Source organism: Zea mays, chromosome 3 (genome assembly GCF_902167145.1).
Source record: "Zea mays cultivar B73 chromosome 3, Zm-B73-REFERENCE-NAM-5.0, whole genome shotgun sequence".
Taxonomy (NCBI): domain Eukaryota; kingdom Viridiplantae; phylum Streptophyta; class Magnoliopsida; order Poales; family Poaceae; genus Zea; species Zea mays.
Genome location: NC_050098.1, coordinates 231,459,036 through 231,480,714, shown reverse-complemented (window position 1 = coordinate 231,480,714; position 21,679 = coordinate 231,459,036). Strand labels below are relative to the sequence as shown.

Below are 21,679 nucleotides of genomic sequence, written 5' to 3'. Positions count from 1 at the left end.
CGGCGAAGGCGGGCGCCGCTGCTCCTAGCAAGGCGCCGGAGGCGACGGCGGGCGCCGGAGGCTCCAAGTCAACGAAGGTGGTGCCGCCGGCCAGCGGAGTGGCGGAGGCTTCGAAGGCGGCCCAAGCGTTGCCGTTGTCGGGCAAACGTGTTGCCGACTTCGGCACCGATATTACTGTGGACGACTATCTTGGTGGTAAGTCGCTGGCCTATTATTGTTATTATATTTTTTTTTAAAATTTGTTGACGCGTTGCAGGGCCGGGCGAGGGCCAGCTTGCTATAGCTGCGCCTGGCGCGGCGATCGCGACGGCCGTCATGGTGCCGAAGGCGAGGGGCGAGGCGCTTGGCACCGAAGGCGAGGTGTCGGCCCTCGCGCTGGTCAGGGACGAGGCGGGCGTGGCGACCCGCCGGTTGAAGGGAGTGACGGAGGCGCTGAGTCAGGCGACGGAGGCGTTGAGTCAGGTCCGCTGAGCTATAGTCTCTCCCCCCCTTCCTTTTCTTTTTTTACGTCAATGGCCTTACGTGTGCTCTGCAGGTGGCTGACTTCGCCAGCCGTACTGCATCGGGGGCCATCACGGCAGCTGTGTCTGCCGAAGTCGAGAGACTTCGGACACAACATGCTGACGCTGTCCGTGAGAAGTCGGCCTCCGACAGCAAGTGCCGTAAGCTGACGGACAGGGTGGCCGCCCTGGATAGGGAGAAGGCCGACCTCCGGCGCCAGCTGGCGGCGGAGAGGAGGGAAGCCAACGAGGCCGTCGCCAAGGGGCAGGCTGCGCAGGCGGAGGCCAAGCTGGCGCGGGCGGAGGACAATCTTGCCAAGGAGCTCGCCGAACATCTGCAAGAGCGGCTCACCGCCCTGGAGAGCCGCACGAAGGAGGCCGAGGCCGCGATGCATGCGGAGGCCGAACGGACGCGCACGCAGCTTATGGGTACATATCGTGAGCTGGGTGCGCGGACCGGTGACTTCGAGGTGCCGGACCGAGAGCCCGGGCTTCGCTGTCTGCAGTGGGTGCAGGAGGAGCTGCTGGAACTTCCAGCCGTCGCGGGGGGGTTGATGTCGTACGCCTCCCTGGTCACCTGCGAGGGGGCGATGAACGCTCTCTCCCGCGAAGGGTGCCGGCACTTCGAGGCCTTCGACCAGGCGGATGAAGAATTTGAGCGAGATATCTATAAGGTCGAAGACCCCGTTGTGAAGGAATCCGCCGGGGCCCTTTATGACCGGATGTGGGGTCTGTACGGTCGTGAGGTGGTCAGGGAGCGGGCCGAGACTGCGAGGGCTCAGGTAACGTTGTTTGTTTGTTTGGCGTTTGCTGTATGCAGGCTGTGCGTGTGTTTGCTGAATCTATGTGTCTTGTCCTAGGCGGAGCGCGGCGAGCGGGTGGACGACTTCGGGGCTCTGAACAGTGCGCTGCCAGACCCGGAGCCGACCCTCGCGGAGGCTGTGACTGGGGTCACCCTGGAGCCAACCCCGGAGACCGCAGCGATCGCGACGGCTGCCCCCACATCCGCTGTGGCCGGCGAAGACCTGCCCCCGAAGGTGGCCGAAGGCGCCCTGATGCCCCCGCAGCTGCTGTGCCGAGTGCCGAAGATCCCGCGGCGGTGGCGGCGGAGCCAACGACAGAGGCTCCCGCAGCGTCAGGGTCTTCGCAGGTGGCGTAGTAGGTGTTTAGGGTTGGGGAATTTTTGGATGCTGTGCTGAACTTTGGTTGCTGCGCAGGTTCAAGATTTTGGGCCTGCGCACGCAACCGCTACTACTGAGTTTTTGGCGGCTTCGACCGCGGAAGGTGGGAATGAATATGGTGGGTCTGTAGCTGAGTTTTTTGATTTTACTGACTCTGGGAGCTCGGTTGAGTGGACTGAGGAGTCGTCGGAGGAGGACTTGGATTATTTTGCGGCCTTGGACGTGGCTGCGGCGGAGGCTTCGCTACACGCCGCGGACGCGCCAGACGTGTCAGGTCCTAGCACCGGGCGCCGGCGACGAAGGGCGGTTGCAAAACGTAGGGTTAGCGCGGAGGAGGGGGCTCGGCTTCGTGTGAGTAGGGCTGGTCGTCAGGAACTGTTGTCTTTGCCGGCCGCTGCGAGTACAGGGGAAAGGGAACTGCGAAGTCTTTTTGCGGGTGAGGAGCTTAGGATAATGTTATTTAATTATAGAGAGATGGGACTTATTCCTAAGGTTGAGCCGATGTAGAGTGTGGTGCCCTCGCTTGTATATGTGTGGGGGTTTGTACGATGAAGTTGTGTGCCCTCGCGTGCCTGTGCCTGCGAGGACATTGTGTGCCTTTGTCTGGTATGGTTGGTTATGCTGTGCTGTTGTGATTATAGTCGTTCTTAGCACGGATGGTTTGATGCTATCGTTTCTGCTTTTGTTGTGCTAGTTCGGCTGCGCCCTTAGGCGGCTTCTGCGCGGAGTCTTTGCGATAGACTTCGGGTTTTTTTTTCGCACTTGTTGTGCTAGTCCGGCTGCACCCTTAGGCGACTTCTGCGCGGATAGTCTTCGCGATAGACATCGGATTTTTTCGCACTTGTTGTGCTTGGTCCGGCTGCACCCTTAGGCGACTTCTGCGCAGATAGTCTTCGCGATAGACATCGGATTTTCTCGCACTTGTTGTGCTTAGTCCGGCTGCACCCTTAGGCGACTTCTGCGCGGATAGTCTTCGCGATAGACATCGGATTTTCTCGCACTTGTTGTGCTTAGTCCGGCTGCACCCTTAGGCGACTTCTGCGCGGATAGTCTTCGCGATAGACATCGGATTTTCTCGCACTTGTTGTGCTTAGTCCGGCTGCACCCTTAGGCGACTTCTGCGCGGATAGTCTTCGCGATAGACATCGGATTTTTTTGCACTTGTTGTGCTTGGTCCGGCTGCACCCTTAGGCGACTTCTGCGCGGATTTGTCGCACGCGAGGGTGGCTAGCGCTTAGCCTCGCGGTGACTTCGAATTGGTCGAATGCCGAAGACCGTTGTCGCGGTCTTTTTTCGACACATGTTTTTGCGGGGGATTTTTCTCACATATATTACATGGCTCCGCCTCGTTAAAAACCTCACCCCCCGGGAGGAAAAGAGTGCGGGCCGGTACAAGATTATTTGCAGCGAATTACAAGGGCGAAATCAGCCCTAAATGGGTCAAACAAAAAATTTGCGAAGGTTGTCGATGTTCCAGGAGTGCTCCAGGTCCTCGCCATTTGGCGTTGTGAGCCTGTAAGCGCTGGGGGAAGCTTTTGACTTGACTATGAAAGGGCCCTCCCACTTGGGCTCCAACTTGCCCTTGGACTCCGTCCGAGCTGTTCGGACGAGTACGAGGTCCCCCTCGCTGAACTCCCTCGGGATGACTGCGTGGTCGCGCCATGCTTTGGTCTGGGCTTGGTATTTGTTTAGGGCCTGTAGGGCGAAGACCCGGTCTCCGTCAATGAGATCTTTTGAAGTTGGCTCGTCCACGTCGGGGACGGCTGACGGAACTGTACGCGGGGACCCATGCTTTATTTCTTGCGGGGTCATTGCCTCCGATCCGTATAGAAGGCGGAAAGGAGTGAACCCGGTCGCCCTGCACTCAGTTGTGTTTAGCGCCCAGACTGCCTCCGGTAATAAATCGGTCCATCTGCCTTTTTTTCATCGAGGAGCATCTTTTTGACAGCTGTGAATATTTTCCCATTGGCACGCTCCACGACCCCGTTGGACTGCGGATGATAGACTGAAGCGAAGGCAAGCTTGGTGCCGATGGAGAAACAAAAATCCTTGAAATCTTGGCTGTCGAACTGCTTGCCGTTGTCAACTGTTAGCTCGGACAGTACTCCGAAGCGGCAAACGATGTTCTGCCAGAAGAATTTTTGGGCAGTCTTTGATGTGATTGTGGAAACAGCCCTTGCTTCAATCCATTTGGTGAAGTATTCGACGGCTACGAAGGCGAACTTAAGGTTCCCCTGAGCGGTGGGCAGGGGCCCGACGATGTCTAGGCCCCAGCGCTGGAGAGGCCAAGTATGGGCAATCAGTTTTGTATATTGCGAGGGGTTGCCTGACCGAGGAGAGAACTTCTGGCAGGCTTCGCAGGACCTTGTGACCCGATTTGCGGCGCAGATCATTGCGGGCCAGTAAAACCCTTGTCGGATCACCTTGGCAGCCAGGGCCCTTGGCCCTGCGTGCGAGCCGCACGTGCCACTGTGGACTTCGCGTAGGATGTGCATGCCTTCGGTTTCGGTGACGCATTTAAGCATTGGCTGACTGACCCCTTTCTTGTATAATTGGCCCTCAATCAGTGCGAAGTCCCGGCTTCGATGTCTGAGGCGCTTTGCCTCACTGTCGTCAGTTGGATGATAGTACCCCTGTAGGAACAGGGTTATTGGTGCCCGCCAGTCTTCGGTCATGATTAGGTTGACTATACGGTGGCCCTCGCTATCATTAGTTATTTGGAGCCCTTCGGGGCTCCGGACGGCAGACGTGCCGATGGTGTGAAAGAACACGTCGGAGGGCAAGGGCTCGCCCCTGGCGGCAGCCTTGGCCAATGCGTCGGCCTCCTCGTTCTTGGCCCTATCCACATGCTGCAAGGTGAATCCCTTGAACTGTCTCTCGAGACTTCGGATAGCCGCGAGGTATTGCATGAGCGCGGGGTCCTTTGCTGCATAGTCTTTCTCGATCTGGCCGGCAACTATCTTGGAGTCTGTCTTGATGATACATGTGGTGACTCCGAGGGCCCTTAGCTTGCGGAGGCCGAGGATAACCGCTTCATACTCTGCGATGTTGTTTGTGCATCTGTCGGACTCCAGAGCGAAGCTGAGGCGTGCTGCATATCTGTGTTTGACTCCGGTTGGTGAGGTGACGATTGCAGCGACGCCTGCCCCCGCATGGCACCATGCGCCGTCGCAATGGATGGTCCAGACCTTTTCTGTGGACGGGTCCGGCTGTGCTACTGGCCCAGTCCAGTCGACGATGAAGTCTGCCAGGACTTGCGACTTGATGGCTGTCCTGGGCTCGAAGCTGATGTGGTAGCCGGAGAGTTTGGCTGCCCACTTGGCAATCCTCACCGATGCCTCCGGGTTTCTGAATAGTTCGCCGAGCCCTCTGTCAGAGGTGACTCGGACCTTGAATGCTTCAAAGTAATGGCGCAGTTTGCGCCAGGACATAACAACTGCGTAGGCGATCTTCTCCAGCTCTGTCATGTTGCATTTGGACGGTGTCAGGACTTCGGAGACATAGTAAATAGGGCACTGTCTGACTGTGCCTTCAACAGTTTGCTCCTGCACTAGTGCCGCGCTGACCGCGTGCGGCGAAGCCGCGACATAGAGCAATAGGGGGAGCGAGGAGTCGGGGCTTGTGAGGATGGCCAGCTCCGATAAGTACTGTTTTAATGAGGCGAAGGCCGCTGCTTGCTCCGGCCCCCAAGCGAAGTCTTTCGCACCACGAAGTGTTTTGAGGAAGGGGAGACTTCGCTCGGCGGACCTGGAGATGAATCTGTTGAGAGCGGCCAATCTGCCTGCCAGACGCTGGACGTCCCTGACGGACTGCGGAGGCGACATGTCGACGATGGCCTGGATCTTGGTTGGGTTGGCCTCGATGCCGCGGTGTGACACCAGGTAACCCAATATCTTGCCCTGGCGAACACCGAAGACGCACTTTTCCGGGTTCAGGCGGAGTCGTGCATCTCGCATGTTCGCGAATGTTTCGGCGAGGTCGGCGAGGTGGTCCTCCTTATTCTTGCTGGCGACGATGATGTCGTCCACATATGTAAATATGTTTCTACCGACCTGCCCTTCGAGTACTATTTTGGTGAGTCTGGAGAAGGTGGACCCCGCATTCTTGAGTCCCTCCGGCATCCTGATGAAGCAATAAGTGCCGAAGGGTGTTATAAAGCTGGTGCTAGACTTGTCTTCCTCCTTCATGTATATCTGGTGATAGCCGGAGAAGCAGTCGAGGAGTGACATGACCTCGCATCCGGTCGCGCTATCGACTATTTTGTCGATCCGCGGCAACGGGAAATTGTCTTTCGGGCAGGCCTTATTGAGACTGGTGAAGTCTATGCACATTCGCCATTTCCCGCTTTTTTCTGCACCATTACGACATTGGAGAGCCACGTGGGGTAAGCCACTGGCTCGATGAATTTAGCTTCTAGGAGGCGGTGCACTTCCGCCTTGGCGGCCTCTGTCTTTTCGTCGGACATTTTGCGGAGCCTTTGCTTTTTTGGTCGCACCGAAGGGTCAATTCCCAAGCTGTGCTCAATTATGGATCGGCTGACTCCGACCAGGTCTAGGGCGGACCAGGCGAAGACATCTTTATTCTTGGCCAGGCAGCAGAGAAGCTTCTCTTCTTCGTGTGACGTAAGGTCTTCGCTGATAGTGACTGTCTGCTTGGGCGTGGCCTGATCAAGGGGAACAGTCTTGGTTCCGTCTTGGCTCTGCAACTGTGCCCTCTCGTGCTGCTTGTCGGTTGGGCTGGCAGGCGCGGGGACCTCGCGCTGGGTCGTGAGACAGTGTACGTTCCTCTGACCAGGCACGAAGTCCCGCTCTATGTTGCGCGCCGTCTGCTAGTTGCCGTAGATCGTGATAGCGCCTAGCGGACCTGGTATCTTCATACATAGGTACAGTCCGTGGATGGCAGCTTCGAACTTATTGATGGAACCCCGGCCCATGATGGCGTTGTACGGGTATACCATGTCGACAATGTCGAAGGTTACTTGCTCACTTCGGGCATTGGGTGCTACACCGAAGGAGAGGGGAAGCTCTATTTTGCCAACGGGAAAGGTGCCTTTGCCGCCGAAGCCATACAACGGATTGTCCGAAGGCTTGAGCAGGCTGTGGCTTATACCCATGCGGTCGAAGGCGTGGAGGAAGATGATGTCCGCCTGGCTGTCGTTGTCGACTAGGACTTTGTGTAGGTCCCAGCCTGCCACGCTGCAATTGATGACCATAGCGTCGATGTGGGGGGCGCTGCGCAGGTCGACGTCTCGTGCATCGAAGGTTAGCGGTATGTGGGACCACTTCGTCTGCACGACTGGGCCGGTGACCGCGACATGGTTGATGCTGCGGTAGTGGTCCCGCTTCTGCCGCTTGGTGTCGAAGTCAGTGCTGGACCCCCCTGTTATCATGTGAATGACTCCGCGATATGGTTGATCGGCGAAGTCTTCCTGCTTTGGGGCATGGGGGATGTTTTGGTGTTGCTGGTGTGGTGGTGGGGGTGGAGGAGGTACGATTTGTACTTCCTGATGGTGTTGGTAAGCGTGGTGCGGTGGATGCGGAGCGGGAGCGTGGATATATGGTGGAGGGGGTGGCTGGTAATTATGCGCGACAATTCTGGGATTGTCGGCTGGCTGCGCCCGCGCCATTCTGTCTCTGGTGGCCTTCGTTTCGGGGCAGTCTTTGGTTTGGTGGGCGCAGTCTTCGCCGTGGAAAAGGCAGTAGAACCGGCGCGGCGGCTGCGCGCGCCCTCGGCCCCTGCCACGAGTTCCGTTTCCGCGACCTTGGGGGGGATATTCCTGGCGACGAGGGGGGTCAGCAGCAGGCTGCTGGTTTGGGATGTTGTGCACTTGCTGTTGACTGCGGCCATCTCGACCGGAGTCTGGTTGCGGAGTCCTCGTCCATGTGCGGCTGGACTGCGGGGCATCTTTGGGCTTCCGCTGTGACTCAACTTTGCGCTGGTGAAGCTCTTCGGATTTGGCATATTTTTCAAAGAGCTGATATAGCTCCTGAAGGTTCTTGGGTGGATCTCTGATACAGTGGCTGTAGAGGACGCCGGCCCGAAGGCCACTGATGGCATAGTGGATAGCGATCTGATCATCGACGGAGGGCAGCTGTGACTTGAGCGTTAAGAATTTACGGTAATACTCCCGCAGGGTCTCCTTTTCCAGCTGTTTGCAAAGCGAGAGCTCGGCCAAAGCGTCGGTGTCTGGGCGGTACCCTTGGAAGTTGAGAAGGAACTTGTCCCTGAGACTTCTCCACGAATCAATGGACAGCGGAGGCAATCTGGTGAACCAGGTGAGTAGCTTATTGTCATTGTCCAAGCCGCTCACCTTATTGTATTCTTCCCTGCACAAAGATGCTAAAAGGACAGTAGTAGCTTGTGCATTTTTATGGATTTGTTCATTTATAAACATAGGACTATCAGTACTATCAAATTTCATTCCACTCTCAACAATCTCCCATATGCTTGGATGGAGAGAGAACAAGTGACTACTCATTTTGTGACTCCAAAATCCGTAGTCCTCCCCATCAAAGTGTGGAGGTTTGCCAAGAGGGATGGAAAGCAAATGTGCATTTGAACTATGCGGAATACGAGAATAATCGAAAGAGAAGTTTGAGTTAACCGTCTTCTTTTTCTCGTAGTCGTTGTCGTCGTCCTTTTGGGAAGAAGAGGACTCATCGCTGTCGTCGTAGTAGACGATTTCCTTGATGCGCCTTGTCTTCTTCTTCTTCCCATCTTTACGTTTGTGGCCCGAGCCCGAGTCGGTAGGCTTGTCATCCTTCGGCTCGTTGACGAAGGACTCCTTCTCCTTATCGTTGATCACAATCCCCTTGCCCTTAGGATCCATCTCTTCGGGCGGTTAGTCCCTTTCTTGAAGAGAACGGCTCTGATACCAATTGAGAGCACCTAGAGGGGGGGTGAATAGGTGATCCTGTAAAACTTGAAAACTTAAAGACACAAAAACTTGATTAAGCGTTAGCACAATAAGGCCAAGTGGCTAGAGAGGAGTTCTTGCAAAACACAACAACCACAAGAGGATCAACACAGATAGACACAGTGGTTTATCCCGTGGTTCGACCAAGTACAAAACTTGCCTACTCCACGTTGTGGCGTCCCAACGGACAAGGGTTGCAATCAACCCCTCTCAAGCGGTCCAAAGACCCACTTGAATACCACGGTGTTTTGCTTTGCTTACTTTATCCCGCTCGCGAGGAATCTCCACAACTTGGAGTCCCTCGCCCTTACACTTTGATGTTCACAAAGAAGCACGGAGTAAGGGAGGGATGAGCAACACACACAAGACACAAAATCAGAGTGACAACACGCACACAAGTCGCAACAAGAGCTCACAACACAACCCGACGAGTTCTCAACTCAACTAGAGCTCTAGTTACTATCACAAAGAATCAAATGCGCGGAATCGAAGTCTTGGTGCTTAGGAATGCTTAGAGAATGCTTGGTGTGCTCCTCCATGCGCCTAGGGGTCCCTTTTATAGCCCCAAGGCAGCTAGGAGCCGTTGAGAGCATTCCAGGAAGGCAATTCTTGCCTTCTATCGCCTGGCGCACCGGACAGTCCGGTGCGGATCTCTTTCCTTATTTGGCGAAGCCGACCGTTGAAGATTCAGAGCCGTTGGCGCACCGGACACTGTTCGGTGCACACCGGACAGTCCGGTGCCCCCTTCTAGCCGTTGGCTCGGCCACGTGTCCCGCGCGGATCGCGCGGCCGACCGTTGGCTCACCGGACAGTCCGGTGCACCACCGGACAGTCCGGTGACTTATAGCCGTACGCCGTTAATCATCTCCCGAGAGCGACGAGTTCACCTGTGAATGGCTCACCGGACAGTCCGGTGATTTATAGCCGTACACCGCCGTCGAAGTCCCGAGAGCAGCAAGTTCGCCAGAGCCAGCCTGGCGCACCGGACACTCCGGTGCACCACCGGACACTCCGGTGCACCCAGACTGAGCAGACTTTGGCTGAACAAAGCCATCTCTTTTCCAATTTGATTTCTCCTGTTTCCAGCACTTAGACACAATACATTAGTTCTCAAAACAATGTACTAAGTCTAGAAACATACCTTTAGACTTGATTTACACTTTGTCCATCAATTGACATAGATTTACACTTAAGCACTTGTGTTGGCACTCAATCACCAAAATACTTAGAAATGGCCCAAGGGCACATTTCCCTTTCACTTACCTCCTGAGGATGAGGCTAAGTTTAAGGCTGATGACAACCTCTTTCGAGGAGCAGTGATTAGCGCACTTGACACAAAATTCCAGAAAAGCTATATCATCCTTCCCACAGGGAAAGAGCTGTGGGATGCACTTGTTGGAAAGTTTGGAGTTACTGACGCTGGTAGCGAGTTGTATCTCATGGAGCAGCTATATGACTACAAGATGGTTGGGAACCGATCTGTAGTGGAACAGGCTCATGAGTTTCAGGCACTAGCTAAGGAACTCGAGCTTTTTCCTTGTCCTTTGCCTGACAAGTTTGTGGCTGGCGGTATAATCGCCAAGTTGCCACCTTCTTGGAAGGACTTTGCTACCTCTCTCAAACATAAGAGACAAGAATTCAATGTGGAAGAGCTCATTGGTACTCTTGATGTTGAGGAAAGGGCTAGAACAAAGGACAATGGAAAAGGTGTGGAGACCTCTACTGCTAATGTGGTGCAGAAGAGAAACTTCCGCAAGTTTAACAAGAAGAAAAACCAGAACAAACAAGAGAATACAAATAAACCTGTTCAAACAGCACAGTTTAAAAAGAAGAACAACAATAACAAGGAAAGGGAGGATGTTTTGTCTGTGGCAGTGATCAACACTTGGCTAGAGAGTGCCCTGATCACAAGTTCACACAGGACAAGAAATTAGCTAATGTTGTAACCACTGAAACTAGAGATGGAACATCTGGGTATGGTAATTCTTTACCATTTGTTCTCTCAGTTTGTAATTCACCTGAGTGGTGGATGGATAGTGGTGCAAACATTCATGTGTGTGCTGATGTCTCTATGTTCTCTTCCTACCAGGTCGAGAGGTCTGGCGCCTTGTTAATGGGAAATGGGTCGCGTGCTCATGTTCTTGGTGTTGGTACGGTCATTCTGAAGTTTACTTCGGGAAAGACGGTGCCATTGAAGAGCGTGCAGCATGTGCCCTCTATCAAGAAGAATCTCGTTAGCGCTTCTATGCTATGTCGAGATGGATACAAAGTTGTTCTTGAGTCTAATAAATGTGTTGTGTCTAAACATGGTACTTTTGTTGGTAAAGGATATGACTGCGGAGGCTTGTTCCGCTTATCACTGCATGATGTGTGTAATAAAATGGTGAATTCTGTTCATTTTTCTGATGAGTCAGATTTTTGGCATTCACGTTTTTGTCATACAAGCTTTGGCTGTCTTATGCGGTTAGCAAATATAAATCTAATTCCTAAATTTAACTTGGTCAAAAAGTCTAAGTGCCATGTGTGTGTTGAATCAAAATAACCCCGCAAGCCTCACAAGGCTGCTGAGGCGAGGAGTTTGGCACCTCTAGAACTTGTTCATTCTGATTTGTGCGAGATGAATGGAATTTTGACCAAAGGTGGTAAAAGATACTTTCTCACTTTTATAGATGACTCCACTAGATTTTGCTATGTGTATCTCTTAAAAACAAAAGATGAAGCGTTCGATTATTTTAAGACTTATAAAGCTGAAGTTGAGAACCAACTTGAGAGGAAAATAAAACGGTTAAGGTCTGATCGAGGTGGAGAATATTTCTCTAATGTGTTCGATGAGTTCTGCGTGGAACATGGTATTATTCATGAGAGGACACCGCCATTCTCACCACAATCCAATGGGATTGCTGAAAGGAAAAACCACACTCTAACATATTTGGTGAATGCCATGTTGAGTACAGCGGGTTTATCCAAGGCATGGTGGGGTGAGGCGATTTTGACAGCGTGTCATGTCCTGAACAGAGTTCCAACAAAGAACAAAGAGATCACACCATTCGAGGAATGGGAAAAGAGAAGATTAAATCTCTCATATTTGCGCACTTGGGGTTGCTTGGCTAAAGTGAATGTGCCAATCAACAAAAAGCGTAAACTTGGGCCTAAAACTGTTGATTGTATATTCCTAGGGTACTCTTTTCACAGCACTGGGTATAGGTTCTTAATTATAAAATCTGATGTGCCTGATATGTATGTTGATACTATCATGGAATCAAGAGACGCAACATTTTTTGAGAATGAGTTTCCCATGAAGAATACACCTAGTGATACAAGTCATGAGACTATAATTCTCCATGAGCATGAACTGTCTATTCCTATAGATCATGCTGAGGATTCTCATGTGCACATCCCTGAGGAGGATGACACTATAGTCACTCGAAAGAACAAGAGACAGAGGGTTGCAAAATCCTTTGGTAATGACTTTATAGTGTACCTTGTGGAAGACACACCAACTACCATTAGTGAGGCATATTCCTCTCCTGATGCTGACTTATGGAAGGAAGCAGTAAGGAGTGAGATGGAATCTATTATGTCTAATGGAACTTGGGAGGTCGTTGACCGTCCTTATGGTTGTCAACCTATAGGCTGCAAATGGATCTTCAAGAAAAAGCTTAGGCCTGATGGTACAATTGAGAGGTACAAGGCAAGGCTTGTGGCCAAAGGATATACCCAAAAAGAGGGTGGAGATTTCTTTGATACCTACTCACCAGTGGCTCGATTGACTACGATTCGCACATTAATAGCCGTGTCAGCCTCTTATGGTCTTATCATTCATCAGATGGATGTTAAGACAGCTTTCCTAAATGGAGAGTTGGATGAGGAGATCTATATGGATCAGCCAGAAGGGTTCATTGCGGATGGTCAAGAGAACAAGGTGTGCAGGTTGATAAAATCATTGTATGGCCTAAAACAAGCACCTAAGCAATGGCATGAAAAGTTTGATAATACTCTTACAGCCGCTGGTTTTGCTGTAAATGAATCTGACACGTGTGTATATTATCGGTATGGTGGGGGTGAGTCTGTTATGCTGTGCCTTTATGTTGATGACATCTTGATCTTTGGATCAAATCTCAATGTAATTGAGGAGGTTAAATATCTTCTATCGAGCAATTTCGAGATGAAAGATTTGGGAGAGGTTGATGTCATTCTAAACATCAAGCTTGTTAGAGAAGCTGATGGTGGGGTAACTTTGTTACAATCCCATTATGTGGAAAAGGTATTGAGTCGCTTTGGTTTTAGTGATTGTGATCCTACTCCAACACCTTATGATCCTAGTGTGCTATTGAGAAAGAATCGGAGAATAGCAAGGGATCAATTGACATACTCCCAGATCATTGGCTCGCTCATGTACCTTGCAAGTGCAACAAGGCCAGACATCTCTTATGCTGTGAGTAAGCTGAGTCGGTTTGTGTCGAAACTAGGAGATGATCACTGGCGTGCTCTTGAGAGAGTGTTGCGGTACTTGAAAGGTACTATGACATACGGTATTCATTATACTGGAAACCCAAAAGTGTTGGAAGGCTATTGTGATGCCAACTGGATCTCTGATGCTGATGAGCTTTATGCCACAAGCAGATATGTGTTTTTGTTTGAAGGTGGCGCTGTTTCCTGGAAGTCTTGCAAGCAGACTATCTTAACGAAGTCTACAATGGAAGCAGAACTCGCAGCATTAGACACTGCTGGGGCTGAGGCTGAGTGGCTTCGTGATTTCCTATTGGATTTACCGGTAGTTGAAAAACCGATACCGGCTATTTCCATGAACTGTGACAACCAAACGGTGATTACACAGGTTAACAGTTCTAGGAATAACATGAAGTCTACAAGGCATGTTAAGAGGAGATTGAAATCTGTCAGAAAGCTAAAAAACTCCGGAGTTATTACAGTGGATTATGTCCACACATCGAATAATCTGGCAGATCAATTCACTAAGGGTCTGTCACGCAATGTGATAGAAAGTGCATCGAGAGAAATGGGTATGAGACCCATGTGAAATCTACTCTAGTGGTAACCTGCTCTATGTGATCGGAGATCCCGTGAAGTAGAGTGGAGAAACAAGCTAGGAGTAGATTGTGAGGAAAGATCCCTTCTTTAACTCATTTCTGATGCACATCTTTCCTATCTGTAAGGCAGGATGGTATTTACCTTAATGTATTCCAAGAGTCTTATAAAGATGAGATGTTGTCCTACAGAACATCCTCTGAGGAGTACACCTATATGAGTCAGACTGCTGGTCACAGTCTATGGGACTTGGGTAATCCCTAAATACTCATGAAAGGCACTGAAGTGTGACTTATATGCTTCTAAACAGCGGGAATACCCTTTTGCGGCCTAGTATCAGCAAAGGATTTGAGTGAATCTCACTTCGCACAAAACTGTCAATTCAAGGCTTAGTCCATTGTTCAGTTGTGAATGAGTGAAACTCTTATTCTAGATGGATGTTCAACTTAACAGTCTCCATCGAAACACTGGTATATCAAAGGATTGTGATTCTGATACTTCATCATTACAAACCCTAGAGTTTGGTGGGGATTGTTGGATCTTTTATGGGCTTGGCCCATTTATTCAATAAACTCTATGGTGTGTAATGGTGGGGAATACCAATAGTACCATATTGGAAGTCCAAGGATCTTTTGGCTTGACTTATATGGTGGGAATTATTCCACTTAATTTGAGAAGTCAAGAAATGGACAAGGGCATGCCACACGCGCGCGCGCCGCCGCCGCCGCCGCCGGCCGGGCCAGGATCGGGTCGGGCGTGGCGAGGTGAGGCAGGCAGGCGCGCGAGCGGGCGTGGTTGTGTTAATTTTTAGCACTCATTAATCGCGGGAGTTTCAACTCCGGGAGTTGCCCGTCTCTTCGTCAGCCGCATGCGAGACCCTTCTGCTGTCCGTCCCTTGGTGCGCCGCATGCGACTCTTCTCCTTCAGCTTCCCTCTGCGAGAGGTTAAATAGAGGAGAACCCCTGGCACTTGGTACACGGGAGCAGAACCTTCAGAATCACAGTTCAGCCGCAAGTGTGGGTGTTTCCATCTCGTAGCTCTACGCGCACAGAGAAGCGAGAGGGCAGGTGCCTCCGAAGCCGGTGCCGTTCGAGACCTTGCAACGGGGGATCGGTAATTAGGTTTTTGGGGAGCGTCTACGCGACTGCCCAACGTCCGTCGTTGTCTTCATCGCTGGTTCCTGGCGTCTTTATCTCGTACGGATGACAAAGGAAGTTGGACAAGGATCAGGATCCTCGGAGCGCATGAGAGGGTATGATCAATTCAGTTCTTTACTGTTTTACGTTATGCAGATTATATATGTTGCATATGTTCATCTTTGATGTTTCATATATAGCCATGAATTTATCCAAACTGTTCTATCGTATTATATCGTGACATGTCTGATGTCTGTTCATACTAGTAATATGTTAAATCTGTTTGTTTTAATTTTACAGTCATGCTGTTTATGTTGCTATCTGTTTATTTTCAGTTGTTCCATAATAATACATGTTCCATGTTTATATGCTTATTATATTTATATGATTCATATGCTTTATGTTCTCATGATCCATATTGTTATGGATATATTTGAGATTGCAATTTCTATGATTAAACATATTTTATATGTCATCATCATAATGTTAATGTATGGAATTAAAATGATATGGAAAATGCCTATATTTCTAACACACTTTGCACTTTTTTTTGTGCGCGTTGAGCGTGAGGAGAGTAAAGTTATGGTAGCCCCAGGTGCCCATTTTATGTTTTTAATAGAGTAGTATAGATATAGATAGTTAAAGCACTGATCAGGGCCGCCGGTTAGGCGCAAGGATTAAATTCTGTGAGCGACAGGATATCACGGCCCAGCTCAGTAATTGTACTACTGGAGTAGAGTACTGACCTATGTCTAGTTTAACTGAAAGGATCTGCAGAAGCTTCTGTTCTGTGGCCACCACGCACATGGTTGATCTCAAATATTGTAAGACGTTTTTAGGCTGGAAACTAAAGTAGAGTCTGTTGGAAAGTGAAACTATCGCCCCACGACTAGAAAGTGGTGCCCGACTAATTAACAGAGAAAGTAGCTAGCTAGTGGTGCGCGGCATTTAGACGGACGGACGGACGGACGGACGCTTATTGAGCAGTGCATGATTGGGAGGTGTACTGTATGTAGTTGGCTTGACTTGGGCCTAGCTTCTTCTTGTGTGGGGGTGGTGTGAAATGATTGGTTGCGTTGCGTGGTGTAATTAACTGGGTGATTACTGATTATTAGTAGGTGAGACGTGAGAGAGAGAGAGGGGGACGAGCTGGCCGTGCAGGCCGGGCGGCCGGGTCGTAGCTAGGGTTTGGCTTGACAGCTAGCAGTGACACCAAAGTTGCAACTACCACCACACTAGCAGACTAGCTACAGCTACCCGATACATACATACATACATATGCAGCAGATGCATGTATGTATGGACGGAGCTGGATTGAATTATTAATTGGTATATATATATATACACAGTGATGGATGGGAGCTGGAAAGGTGTAGTGTACCTATAGTACCAGAAATGAACCCCGGCCAGTTCTTTAATCGGGTCCTAGTCAAGTTAGCTAAGGAATGGAATACCATTATTGCTGATGTGTCGTGTGTTGCAAGCTTTATGCTCGCTTGCTTGCTGGCGTGCGTTAAATTACACGGATGGGCTAGTAGTAGGTAGCCGTATATATCTCGCCTCGCGGCAATGCCTGCCTGTGCCTGTGCCTGTGCCTGTCCCTTCCCTGTGTAGGTTTTCATCTGATTTCTTTCTCCAACAGACTTTAGACTACTATACTTCATGTAAACGTCGCTGCCTTCCCCAGTCTGCCAATGCTTGAGAAGGGAACAGCGTAACCGAACGAACGAGGGAATCGCATGCGAAATAGTGCATGATACGCATCATGCATCGACGGGTCGTTTTCGGACGGAAGGGGCGGGGCGGGGTGCCATGTGTGACGACCAGCACATGTGTGGAGTGGGCCTCCGAGCCGTTTGTGTGGATGGGAGTGCACTTCACAAACAAGGCCAAATAAATGTACGAGGAGGAGCACGCAGTCCTCTTTTATTTGTGAGACAGGGACTGGGACTGCAGCGCGCGCGCGTACCGATCCGTTTCCGTTGGTGGTGCTACCTCCTTTACTCCTTGGGCGCGGCCGGAACGCTTGTGGTGTGGTGGCACGCGCGCAGCCGCACCTCTGCGGCTCTGCCTGCTGCCTTTTCCCCCGGTCCGCCGAGTGCGCTCCCCTTTGGGATCCCCTTCCCTTCCCTTGGCAACGAAGCAAACGCGACTGCGCCAGCAAAAAAATCACGTACGGGTCCAAAGCCAAAGCCAAGCATCGGCGTCGGCGCGTTCCCTCTGATAACTTGACGACACATGACCGTCCGTTCGTTCACACATGCTTGTTTGTACCACGGCACGAGCGCACGGTGGACACTCCGGCACACACCGGACAGTGCAGCGGTTTCACCAAACAGTCCGGTGAGCCACCAGTATACTAACTGACTGTCATTTTATTGATTTCTTCAATTTTTTCTTTGGTCTCTTTTGGTCTTATGTCTTGTCCTTATGCTTGATACTTGTTGATCTTCTAAGTGTCTTTTAGGTCTTGTTTTGAGGTGTTGCACCCTCGGAGCCTTAGTCCAATCCACTTTGTATCCTGTGGACTATAAAACACAAACACTCATAAAATATTATTCCACAAGGTTATGTTCATCATCGAACACCAAAATCAAATGTGCCATGGTCCATTTTCCTTATAATTTCCCCCCTTTTTGGTGATTGATGACAACACAACCAAAACAAGCAAATAATCAAATACTTGAGTTAAAATATGCAATCTACTTGTTATTGATGCATATGCATAAGCAAGATATTTATCATACCAAATGTAGGATATGTTAGGATTTATGGGCTAGGCCCAATTGAGAAATTCAATTAAATCCCAGGAAAATCTCAAAAGCCCATATATGTGTATGGCTAGGGAATGGTGGAACCAATATTACCATATTGCTAGTCCAAGTGGAGTGGAACTAGTTTAAATATGGAGGTCACACTCACTCACCAAGTCATGGATGAGAGGAGAGTGTGTGGAGAGCCACACGCGCGCGTTCGCTCGCCTTGCCAGGGCGGGGCAGGGCGAAGGACGCGGGCACACGACATACGCGTGAATGTCCGCCGAAATTCGGTCCCTCGCCTTGCGGGAGCGTGGCTCCCTTTTGCCAGCATCCAGATCATCCCAGTTTTCGCTTTCGCCTGTCTTCACAACTGAGCCGCCTTCAGTTGCTTTCATCCCGACCACCGACGTGCATCTACGATCGGAAGAGCAGGTCTCCGGAACCCTTCGCCTTCGAGATCCTACACTGGGAGAGGGCGAATAAGGTTTTTGGGAAGCGTCCTCACGTAACTGCTCACTGATTCCGCTGATCTTCAACCCCGCTGCTTCGACGTCGTCGACCCTACTGATTCGGGCCCGCGCCATCTATCAGTATGTCTGATCAGTACGCATCATCTGATTTGACTTTTTACTTCAGTTCTTCTAATTTGGTCATGATTTATATTCGGAATTTAATCTGAAAATCGTATAATTATTCAATAGGATATGTGATGAATTTAGAATTAAGCACGTTACTTGCAAATGCAACTAGTCCCTAATGTGATTATGGACTTAAGGCTCCCCTAACTCCACAATCCACATACCCCCTATTTGGAATAGAATCCATCATAAGAAACCACTTGTAAGATCAAAAAATAGTGGTTTTTGGTATTTGATTACTTTGGTTTGCTTTGGTCCATAAAATTCTCCCCCTTTGGAATCAAACACCGAAAAGGAAGACATGATAAGCATATAGAAAGCAATTGAGTACTTGCCCTCTAAAAAGAATTACTCCCTAAAAGAAAGTTCTCCCTCTACGGAAGAGTATTCTCCCCCTTTGTATGAAAGAAGACATACTCCCCCTATTGGAGACCCTCTTTTAAGAAAAAGCTCATGAATACATGAGGAAACAAGATATGATGAAAATAGATTAACTCCCTAGAAAAACTATGCATAGTTAAAAGATATATTTTAACAACATATGCATATGAGGCAACATTGGGGGCATAAGATAGAAATAAATCGGCCTATTCATCAATTGGAGAAGATATGAAAGTGATACCAATCGTGGAATGAAACCACTTGAAGATTTGCAGTGGAAGCTTATTGTCTTTTTCCGGGGACTCCATTTTCCTTCAATTAGACTACTACACACATAATAGGCTTTGAAAAACGGTGTTAGTCTCAAAGACTTAGATTATATAGTAACCTCCCCTAAAGGTGTGCATATAAGTTTTGAATACTTGTAGGATACATGCACATTGATTTTAAGATCAAGAGGGGTAAATTATCTATAATCCGTACTTTTGGCACATATAAGCCAAAATGACACCAATTTAAAGATATAACATTAGAAACATTCGATAGTGTCATTTATCTAGGAATTTTAATTAAGTTATGTGTCGTGCTTTATTTCATATTTTTAAACCATGTAGGTTTGCTCAAGAAGTATGAATTAAAGACAAGCATTTCTACTATATACCTAGTATGCATGCTGATGAAGATAATTACCACATGTAGAACTAGGCATGAAAGGTAAGCTAGATATTAAAAAAATAGATACGTGTATCTAAAGACAAGGAAGCAATAAAACTAGTTACCTTAATCATAGGTGGGGAATTTGGGTCCAAAGTGTTCACTAACCCACTTGTTAATTTTCTTGATCCGATGTGATGTATCACATGATATACATCACTATTTGCCAAGTCTCTAAATTCCTCGAAGTCCTTCGAACTTCTCACTTCCATTTCGAGGCCCAAACCTTATTTATGATTTTAATGATTGAGATAATCTCCTTTGACACCCAGATGCATTTGGTCCCATTTCCCTTGTTGGCTTTGATGACTATCACATTTTCATTCTTTTTCTTCTTAATTAATTAGGTATGGTGTAGCTGTTTTTTGTCCACCTTATTGATGTAGGTGTTAGAGATCTTGCTTGTTGGCTTCTTTTTCTTGACCATCATTACATTAACGAGTCATGTTGGATAGTTGATTGGTTCGATAAATTTGACATCGAGTAGTCTTTGAACTTTGACTCTCATGCATGGGCCTTTTCATTTGGCAACTTTGTATTTCACGAATGTGTATTATTTATCTATTTTTTAAAAATATAATTGATTCTAGTAAATTCGCAGTGGGTGACGTTATTTGAACTAAACTCTAAATATATACTTTTAGACCTACTTTGAACGCAGGAATTTCACTAAAATTATACATTAAATTTACAGGAATCATCTCATCTTCACAAAAAAACACTAGAAATTTTAAAAAAATTACCGCATTCCAAAGAAGGCCTTAGATTCGTAAATACTATCTACAGCAGACTCTTTATCCCACTTCTTATCACACTTTTTAACCCATCTCTACAAATACAAATAATGTATCTACTATGAAAACATTGTTATACATCCACATACAGTTACTGGAGTTGGCCTAAAGCTCTATACCAATACCAGCTGTCACCAGCGAGCCATACCCGTTAGCCCGCGACTCCAACCCCTGTCCTCTATAAATACTCGCCCCTCCACACCTTTCCCCACCACCAGGCACCAGCATAGATCTCGTGCTCGCCACTATTATTCTGCACAGCAACGCATCAGCCTTCTGGAACCATCTCGCCGCCGCCACACCACAATCCACAACCCGTCGAAGCGAAGCAAGCAATGGCCGGAGTCGGATCGAAGGCCCTCGCCGTTGCCGCCGTTCTGGCGGCCGTCTCCTTCTCGGTGGCCGCCGCGGCCGAGGCGCCCGCGCCCAGCCCCGTCTCCGCCGCCGTCGCGGCGTCGTCGCCCTTCGCCGCGGCTCTCGTCGCCTCCGCCGCCGCCTTCCTCTTCGCCGCCGTCCGCCACTGAGCCGATGGGGCCTCGTGCCTGCAGGCTACCTAGCAGTACTTCCCCCGCCGCCGCCGCCGCCGCCTAGATCTATTTATTGGAGTGCTATCCAGTAGTACTAGTAGTAGTGAGATTTGTTCGGTGCTGTCGTGTCGTCGTCGCATTTTGGTCGGATCTGGTTTCCTTGGTGCAGGGAGGGTTTCTATACCATGTCGCGGTGTCGGTTGTGTGATCTCATCCCCCCCTTGTAGATAGTACTCTGCTATCTCGTCGTGATCGTGAGTGGTGATTCTGTCTGGTTGATATTTGCTACTGATATTGGTCCCATTTGAGATATGCGTTGCTGCTAGTCTCGTCTTTCTCTGCGCTTGATTTATCGTTATACATCGCTCCATCGCTCGCTGCGAATTTCGCGTCGCTGTCTGTGACGCGTTAGATTTGATTCTACTAGGGATCCGCGTCGCGTTGCATCGACGCAGGTCCGTTTCCGTTCTTCTGTGGATGTAGCCAGGATTTAAAAAATCAAATAAATCATTGACCATCTGAAAAGAGTGACTGGTTAAAATAGGAGTATATCTCCTTCAGGTGTGTTTTCTCGATCTGCTCTCAGGCAGGAGAATGAACCTTGGGGCGTGTGTAGTTTAATGCTCTTCCTTCGCTGGCGAAGATTTGGGCATCTCATCTCATTTATGAGGGTCGTTAGTAGGGATGAAAACGGTCGGAAACGGTATTTATTCGGTAATCAGTTTTTTCTTTGATTGCGAATAAATAAGATATAGAATATACAATACAAATTTGTATTCTTATTTTTAACATCCAGTTTGTTAAGATTCATAAAAGGTAAACCTCAAATTCATCCTACATTTTCTCAAATAATAGATATAAACTTTGGTATGGATTCGGAAACAAATTCGGTAATTTTTTCAACTTTTTGTGTTGTAGAGAGCAAATAATACATAAAACAACTTATATAATATTTTATCCATATTTGTACTAATGTGCTTGATAACATAAGAAAAGATCAACATCAAATTTTATACATATCTATTTTAAAATATTAAATTTGTTCTAACAGTTCGGATTACCACTTTCATCCCTAGTCGTTAGACGT

The 21,679-nt window shown here is 49.0% G+C and overlaps 1 protein-coding gene across 1 annotated transcript; it reads left to right on the top strand.

The window, feature by feature from the left end:
- Positions 1-20,279: 20,279 nt before the first annotated feature.
- LOC100278460 (uncharacterized) lies at positions 20,280-20,917 on the top strand. The gene has a single exon (NM_001291681.2). It carries the CDS (start codon positions 20,401-20,403, stop codon positions 20,587-20,589), a length of 189 nt encoding a protein of 62 aa, NP_001278610.1. The 5' UTR covers positions 20,280-20,400; the 3' UTR covers positions 20,590-20,917.
- Positions 20,918-21,679: the final 762 nt, after the last annotated feature.